The sequence below is a fragment of the Sebastes umbrosus genome, chromosome 17, assembly GCF_015220745.1.
Source record: "Sebastes umbrosus isolate fSebUmb1 chromosome 17, fSebUmb1.pri, whole genome shotgun sequence".
In the NCBI taxonomy this organism is placed as follows: domain Eukaryota; kingdom Metazoa; phylum Chordata; class Actinopteri; order Perciformes; family Sebastidae; genus Sebastes; species Sebastes umbrosus.
Window position 1 is genome coordinate 20746753 of NC_051285.1, and position 8827 is coordinate 20755579.

The 8827-nt window shown below is 41.7% G+C and overlaps 1 protein-coding gene across 18 annotated transcripts in view; it reads left to right on the forward strand.

Moving 5' to 3' along the window:
- The window catches only part of LOC119476257 (unconventional myosin-XVIIIa-like), a 90537-nt gene extending 81929 nt beyond the window's left edge, over nt 1-8608 (forward strand). For 17 of the 18 annotated variants that reach the window (XM_037749623.1, XM_037749618.1, XM_037749619.1 and 14 more), the window contains 3 exons: nt 66-188; nt 728-2165; nt 7294-7431. In XM_037749623.1, the coding sequence (XP_037605551.1) occupies nt 66-188; nt 728-2150 (1546 nt within the window). In that variant the 3' untranslated portion in view covers nt 2151-2165; nt 7294-7431. Of the gene's footprint in view, nt 1-65; nt 189-727; nt 2166-7293 lie in introns of all 18 variants that reach the window. The other variant, XM_037749620.1, reaches the window with a different exon arrangement.
- The last annotated feature ends 219 nt before the right edge of the window (nt 8609-8827 follow it).

Consider the following 8827-nt stretch of genomic DNA (forward strand, 5'->3'; position numbering starts at 1 on the left):
TGTTAAGATGAATATTTTTGCTGCGTTGTGTTGGAGTCAAACTAGCTGATTGTGTTTCTTCGCAGTGGAGATGAGACGGAAACGGATTCCGAGGTGGAGGACCGTGTGGACGGAGTTAAGTCTTGGATTTCGAAGAACAAAGGCTCCACCAAGACCCTGTCGGAGGAGGGAAGTCTGAAGAGCACCAGGTTAGTGCGCCCACATCCTCGTGCGTCATGACAGATAACCGTGTACATCCTTGTGGTGACGCAGTGATAAAAGTGTCCCGGCCTTAAAAAGGCCCAGGATTACCTGGGGCAGTTTGTAACAGAAGGATGGGTATTTCATGTGATTAGGTGTCATCTCTCTCTCTCTCCCAGTAATCTGTCTAATGACAGGAGGCGGAACGGGGAAGCGGCTGCTGTCAAATTTATTGAAGTGGCCCGTGGCCAGTTGGCACGCCTGCTTAATGACGTCTCTGCCACAGTTAGATAGATCTCCTCACTGGTTGATTGCCTCACTTTCTACAGTGTATACTGTACATAACAGCAATAGACTTGACTGGTCCCAAGGACAAAATGAAAATGACAAATGTAATATTCTGTCAAGGGACCAAAAGTCTCCACATAAAGCACGTTGCATACAACTTACGATAGCAACAATTTAGAAAGTATGTGGAGATTTGATTTTCTTCTTTTTTTGTCCTGTTGGTTGTCTCTGGTGTCAATTTTATCACATAACCTTTTAGATATGCAGCAAATGCAGATGCCAAGGAGGTGAAAGAGGGTAAGGAGAAGATGAATGACGGAGGTAAAGACGGGAAAGAGGTAGAGCAGAACAGATCAGTGTCTGTCATGAGTTCCTTAAGCTACAGGAAGCGTTCCAACCTGAAGGACTCCATAGGGGGAACGGGGGACGAGAGCTCCTTGTTTAGCACTCTCAAAGAACAGCCCGACGCGCCAGATCAGGCCTCCATTCGCAAAGCCAAGTCTAAGTCTGGAGCGCCCCAGGAGGATTGGAAGAAGAGCCAGGCGCAGGAAGACTTGGACGACAAAGGCTCCGTCATCTCCCTGGCCTATTCCGAAGCCACCAGCAGAGCCAGGAAAGGCCTGGAGTCCCGCTGGACCTCCCGCAGCAGCCCTGAATTCGATAAGGACTCCGTGGTGTCGTCTGTCGCTCCCAGCAGGATGTCCACCAGGAGGGGCATGTTGGACATGGATGATGATGATAATAAGTCGACTATCAGCAGCGTGAGCCGCTCCAGCCCCCGATCGCTGCATCGCAGCAGCTCTTGGAAAGACGAGAGACGCAGCGGCTCACGCCTGTCCGTCGCCCGCAGCTGCGGCCTCAGTGAATTCGGCCTGCGTGTAGACGATGACGACGATGACGATGATGACGATGATGGCCGTAGTGTGGCTTTAACCGAAGGGGGCACGTCCTCTTTCAGTCCCCGCTCCCTCAGTCGCAGCTTTTCCACCCCGGCTCAGCCACGCTCCTCAGATCTGCCAGATTCGTCTGAAATTAAGACGGTCGCCCACCGCAACTACTTGGACCCGGACTTGGAGGCTGCCATCAACGAGGTGCTGGCATTCAAACCCATTAAGTTCAAGCGCAGCAAACTCGATGAGTCTAGTGGCGAGGAAGAGGATGAGAAGAAGGGGCCAGGAAGCGAAGACGGCAGGAAGAGGGGAGAAGACGAAGGGCTCGGCCGCGGCACATCCAGCCTGCTTCGCTCCTCATCAGGGTCCGCTTTGGACTACAGCAACCGGCCTTCAAGCACCATGAGCACCAGCAGCTCCCGCAGTCGGAAAGATAAAAAAAGCAAAGCCTCCCCGTCTGACTCCGACTCCTCCTCCTCCTCAGACGATCGTCACAGCAGAAAGAGCTCAAGGGGGAAGAAGGGCAAGAAGTCCAAGAAGAGATCCAAGAAGAAGAAAAGTGAGTCCGAGGATTCCTCCGAGTCCTCAAAGTCGTCCGAGTCCTCTTCCTCCGACTCGACCATCTCCTACCGAAGCTCCAGCAGTGTCAAAAGGGCCCCGAAGCAACCATCGGACGATGACGAGCAGGAGCCTCCAGCTCGGGGGTCGTCTGGCAAGAAGGACGCCAAGAAGAAGCAGAAGAAGATGGATAACTTGGTGATGAAGTACCGCTACTTGCCTGACAGTGACTGATGCGGACGCTGGAAGGTGATGCTCGGTGTGACAATAACCCAGAAGCCTGACATAACTGAAACTGATTCGGGATCTTTCGCCGAATGTACTAACTTAGTTTGCTGTGTATGAATGCTTTGTATTTATTCCGACTCGGATACACTAATGCTGACTTGTGTTGTACTTGATTAGCCCTCGCCACATTTTTTAAAAGTCACATAGGCCAATTAGTGCATGCCACTGATTTGTTTTTCCTTTGCTCCTGCCAACATTTGTCCTCATCTAAAAAAGTCGCCAATTTACTGCAGTATACTGTAGTTATCCCTCCAGTTTGCACCAATGACACACAGTTTTATTTCTAAATCTCATTATAAACAGCTGCGGATACATTTTATTGAGAGGTATACTGTATTCACGATTACTTCTCTCTTTGTTGCTTTAACGTTTAGTTGTCCGACAGACATACTAGTGTTGTAAATCGGTGTTCCTGTTTCCATTTTGCAAAGACTGACTGCAGTGTTTCCCCTGATGCTGTGTTTGATGCTGTCGTGTGGTGTTAAGAGAGGGTAGTCCTGCTGTGGCTGTTCTTCAAGCACAAACAGATTTTGGCAATTAGGCAAAAACTAAATTTTTGCTTTAACATGTTGACTGAGAAGAGTTTAAAGAGGTATGACACAGCTGCTGACATCACTCGACGGGAATACTTTGCATCATAATTAAAAAGCTAAGTTTAGCTGTAAGCTTCAAAAGCATATCTATTTTGAGAATATTTTTACTGACAGTGGGAGCATCTGTGCCTCCTGTTTGAATTAAAAAAAAACAACGCAAGAACATGTTTGTCTCTCTAGTGAAAGAGGACCTATTATACTTTTGTGCTTTTTCTTTTTCCTTTAGTGTTATATATTTTTTTGTGCATTTAAAAAGGTCTGGAAAGTTACAAAGTCCACGCCAAAGGGAGTTATTCTCCCCCACAGAAACACTGCTCCTGAAACGCCTTGCTTGAAGTCCCGCCTCTTCTTCTGTAACGTTGTGATGTCACCAAGTAATTGCATAACACCTGGGTAGCGACTAGTTTGGCACGCCCTCAAACAAAGCTAGTTAGAGCGGAGCTGGAGCGGAGTCTGAAAAGTTTGGTTGGGTTGACCAATCACAACAGAGTGGGCAAGCTGACCAATCAGAGTAGACTGTTTGAGCTCCTCCTGAAAAGCCCAGAGTGTTTCAGACAGAAGCTGAAAAGAGGTGCTGCAGCACAGACGGTATGAGTAAAATAAAGCGTTTTTTTTAACATTAAAGCATGTTAACATGTTCTAGTAGAAACCCAAAATACAAATATGCACCCGAATATAAGCATAATAGGTCCTCTTTAAACACTGGCTATTTATCTCTTTAATCCTTGTAGGGTGAATTAAGACCGTCTGACTGGACTGAAGATGGCACATATGTGGCCATGTCAACAATATAACTGTTTTCATGATACTTTACAAATCAAAACGGTGTTTCAGTTTGGATTCACAGTTTCTTTTGAGCACTCTGTTCAAAATTTAATCTGTAACACCACTAGAGAGCTTCCACGCTACCAGCTTGCCAAGAGCGCTGCTCTCTAGTACACGGTTAGAAGGCAACAGCTAAAGCCAAAACAAAAGATTAAACACCTCCTTTAAACAAAGTGTCACATTCACTGTAGATAATCACGCCTGTAAGTAATTTCAGTTTTCATTCATAGCACTCGTTCCGATGTCTCACTACGTCATGCTTGTCTTGAAACACTGACAACACTGACATGCAGCAGTTTGTATAGCAAACAATACTTCAAAATACGCAGGTTGTGGATAACTGTAAATAGAGTGAATACAGTTCCTGTTGCTCTATGTGGGTGTTATTGTGCTGAAAGGACATGATTCAGTTTTTACTTATTGTCCTCTGGTTGCGTATGAAAGGGCAGTTGTCATGTCAGTGTGTGGCTGTATGAAATCTCTACAGTTGGTAATCAAGTCATGCATTGTGTGCTTGTCATGCCGAGTGTTGTCATGACAACATGATCTAAGGATGTAAAGCAAATGAAATGACCTTTAATGAGTGTGGTAGGTAGAAGCAAAGTAAAATACAGAACACAGGATTTTTTTGAGCTCTTCGATGGCGACGCCTGACATAATTTATTAACTCTCTGCACATATTATTTACTAATATGTAAACATTGTGCTACAGTCACAGTGCTCATGCATGGCTTTCCTCTAGGCTATTTATGTTTTTAAGGCAAGACACCCCAGGCAAAAACAGGGTTATTCATGCACTGGTCAATTTAGAGATTTTGTGCTACTTTGCTTTCATAACATGTCTTCTTTCAGACTAGTGGAAAGAAAATATCCAAAATACACATTTAGGTAAAAATAAAGAAAATTACTTTTCAGCTTACTTTGAAAGGAAGTCCTCGGTATAGGATGGCAGCCTGGAAAACCTCCGAGGCACTCTGATTGTGAATTAAAAATCCTTTATTAAGACACAGATAACACCCACTCAACAAGGTGTGTAGTTTGGTGAGAACAGGAGGTCAGATTTAAAATCTGAATTCTCATGTCATCTGACCTGAGTCAGATGACATGAGAATGCTATCCACTTGAAACAGAAAAAATGACAATGGACATATCAAAATATATGTATAAAGTGTGAAAGGACAAATAATGTGCTAATATAAAAAATGATGCTCAAACAGAAAATAAATTAAAATTAAATAAAAAAAAATACTACTACTACTACTAATGATAATAATGATAAAGTAAAAATACAATTAAAATAATAAATAAATACAAATAAAATAAATCATATGAAAATAAAAGTAAAAGTGTGAGGCAGATAAATAAGTAAAGACAAAAATATTAACTAACCAATGGTGTAAACCGAAAGCAACCTTGTTGGACTCAACCGTGTGACTTAATAGTACTTGTCCAAAGTCTTAGCGACCGATAAAACATTTGGAGGAAAAAGTAATGATGGTATACAGAAACAAAAATTCAAAGGGCTGGAAAAGATGCAGTTCAAACTACATAATGTATAAATCACAGTATAGTATAGCAACACAGTGTTCCCTGTCAAACCTGATAATGAAAAACCACAAACTCTATCACAGTTTAAAGACACACCAACAGCCTATTGTGGCCCTACAGTGTGAAAATACTCATAGAGGAACTCCTTAGATGATACTTGTCCAGAGGTACCAAACCAATGATATAGAAAATTTGACGGGAGGTATAATGAGGTAAAAACTGCACCCACATAAAATAACGCATGTTTGAAACTGTATAATGTAAACATCACAATATAACAGCACAGCGTTCCTTGTCAAATTTGATTATGAAAAAAACACCACATCACAGTCTGAAGACAGATTAACAGCCTAACAATGTGAAAATACTCATAAAAGGACTCCCTTAAAATACTATGATGATGGTAAACACTAGAAGAGAAACAAACTGTAACCACATAAAGTGACGCAGTTCAAAGCTGTACAGTGTAAACTTCACAATCAAGTATGTCAGGGTAGTCTTCCTCATAAAGTTTGAGTGTGAAAAAGAGTGCTAATGTGCTCCATCACATGAAGAATTATAAAAAGATTTGATTTTTAAAAGGGGGGAGAAGTCAATTTCCTCATTGAGGCGCGGAAAAGAAGTGGCCTTGAGGGTTTGAATCCAGAAAGACTCCCATTGAAGGAGGCGTTTGAGTCTATCACCACCCCTTACATTATTTGGAATGACCTCAGTAGCCATGGCTTTCAAACTGTCTGGGTTGGTGCAGCCTACTCTCTTTTGTAGTGCTGTGGCATGGGGTAATTGGGGTTGCGGGACTCCGGTCCTGATTTGTGTTCAGCTAGTCTCTCCCGTAGTTTGCGTTTTGTGTGTGCAGATATAGAAACACCCACACTCACATTCAAGTCCGTAGACCACAAATGTTGTGCTGCAGTTAGCAAAGTTTCGGCATTGAAATGTTCTTTCACACATTTAGGTGTATATTTTACTACACTTCGCCTATTTGAATCTCCTATATCCACCAAAAATTATCATTAGATAATGCCCGAAGGTTTTTCATTCAAAACGTTTAAAGCTTGATTTATAGAACGTTTTATTCCTAAAAAAAAAAAAATGGTGAAAATGGATTTTATTTATGGCTGTTGACAGTATTTTCTGATTTATGGAATGATAAAAAAAATATTTCCAAAATTCCCCCAGTAACAATTTTTTATTTAAATTTGTCAACAAAATGAAACAAGAATTTTGAACCTGGCTTCATCCAATGTTCAGATTTCTGTTCTGGAAATGTGTGCAAATTAGGACATATTTAATAAGATGATACCTCATTTGCATATTTAAACATAACATTTCAGAAAACTTGTAATGCAAAAAATAACTGCCATATTGTAATCAACTAGAAGACTTTCATGGTGGTGTCTATTAGTTAAAATGAAGGCTGTCAAAGTTAACGTGATAATGCAAATTTGTCTTAACGCCATTCATTTCTTTAACACATTAACACAACTTGCGATCTTTAGGTTGGAGCTGGCTCAGTTTTAAAGCTAGAGTGGAGGTATTGGTATCATATGAAACTACAAAACCAAAGGAATCCATTCCAGCTTGTTGGAAAGGACGCTAATTAACGCTCCAAACTAAATTTTGGCGAGGAAAAACTGGCATGGTGATTTTCAAAGGAGTCCCTTGACCTCTGACCTCAAGATATGTGAATGAAAAGTGGTTCTAGGGGTGCGGATTAATCGCGATTAAATATGTGAATTGATTGACAGCCTTAGTTAAACTGTTTACCCTATTCACCTGGGGGTGTCTTCCCTTAAAAGAGTGTCTTGTGATGAATTCTGTATCCCAGTAACACTGTTCCATCTAGGACCAAGAATATTTGTGATGCATTTTTCCTACATACTAATTAAAACATATTAAAAAAAACAAACCAACAATAACAATGTGCACATATGCTATGCACACCTCAGGGGATGTGTTGTTTACTGCCTGGGGAAAGAGTGTAATCTCGCCGCCTAAATTGCTTGTGCCATATTTTTATAACAACATTCTTCTCTAACACCTTTCAGTTGAGTTTCTACTGTAAGTAGCCCAGTAATGATATAATGCTGTGTCTGTGTGTGTGTGTGTGTTGACCCCTACAGCCCTCCTGTGCGCCGCAGACACCTGAGTCTTGGCAGATCTGATGAAGAGGACGAGGTGAACAGAGACTCCGGCGGGCAGTCGCTGAGGCAGAGCGACGGGGACGGCACGTCGGCGGAGAGCGCGTCGTAACCCAGACTCGGGTCACCTGGTGCTTTCAGGGACATCAAACACGCAGGAGGGACACGGTTCTTTCCCCCACAGCTTTTACTAGCCAGCAAGAGAGGCCAGCGGCATGGACAGAGGAGTGATGTTGCTTCTATGGTTAATATATGCTTTTTTCTGTTTTATTTTACACAACATATTGAATAAGTTAGTTAATGCAGAGCAGGGAAGTTATCAGAAGAACTTTCCTGCCACTGCTTTATTTATAAGAGCCGCTTTTCAGGCAAATTTGAGCCCTCCTCTGCTCTCTCCTCTGACTTTTTCCGATAGCTCTGCCAAGAGGATTTAGATAAGCCCGCTCTGGCTACACTTCTCCAAGGAAGGTTCTGACCAGCCATTAAGACTGCTCTTATCTCTTCCCCATTAATGTGGACGAGCGCGTCGGGAGGAATTAACCCATTTTCAATTAAATATCTTCGCTGTAAGTTTACACGTGGCTCTTGTTCCAAGTTGAGATATCCATCATTTGAACAAAAGCGATGCTGGCTCGTGATTGCTGACATCAAAGTAAAATCATGTTAAAAAAATAAATACATTTGATCTAAGCTGTTAGATGTGATACATACAGTATTTAAAGCAAAATGTATATATATATAATATATGTGGAATCAAAGCCTTTACATGAACATGGAAGTGAATTAAGATTTTCTTTTTTAAAAGCTAGCGAGAGAAGTACTTTATTAAGATAAGGTTTATGTCATAGCCCTGATTTATTCTTATCTCCTAGTGCCGTAATACTTTCGGTCTGGCTCCTTTGAGGCTCAGTCAGGCTTTTATCCACTTGTGTCATATTTCTTAAGGTTCAAAGGGAATGTATTTGTTTGCTATTATAAAAGGAGCTTTCTTTAGAGCTTTGGAGACCTTGCAGATGCAGAGATGTACGGTGTTTTTTAAAAGAGAGAACTTATAAGATGCATTTATACTGTGTTTCATTAATGAAAGCTCCTTTTAATGTTGAATCCAGCAGAATGATATTCCGGTATAAGGAAGTTAATTTTGGTGTTTAAATTGTATATTTAGGTATACGGTGCAGATTGGTTTAAAGCAGTTAAATAATGACGTCCTGTTCAGCACAACATGGTCATCTATCATTTGAAGGTGCCAAAGATTATGTTCATTAAACTGGTGATATTTTGCATGTAAGACAATTTGGGATTCTGACTTATAAAGTTTATTCGTCCATGAGCAGCACTCGTATTATGATATTGAGTTATTTCCCGGCTGTGTTTTGGGAGGGTTTTCCATGTCTTCCAGACCTTTTGTGCTTCATTAGCCTTTCGTCTACTCAGGCCATTAAATGTGAGTTATTGCTTGCTATGGGTCAGTAGGGGCCTACTACGCAGGGTTATTATAGTAAACTAAAACTGAAAT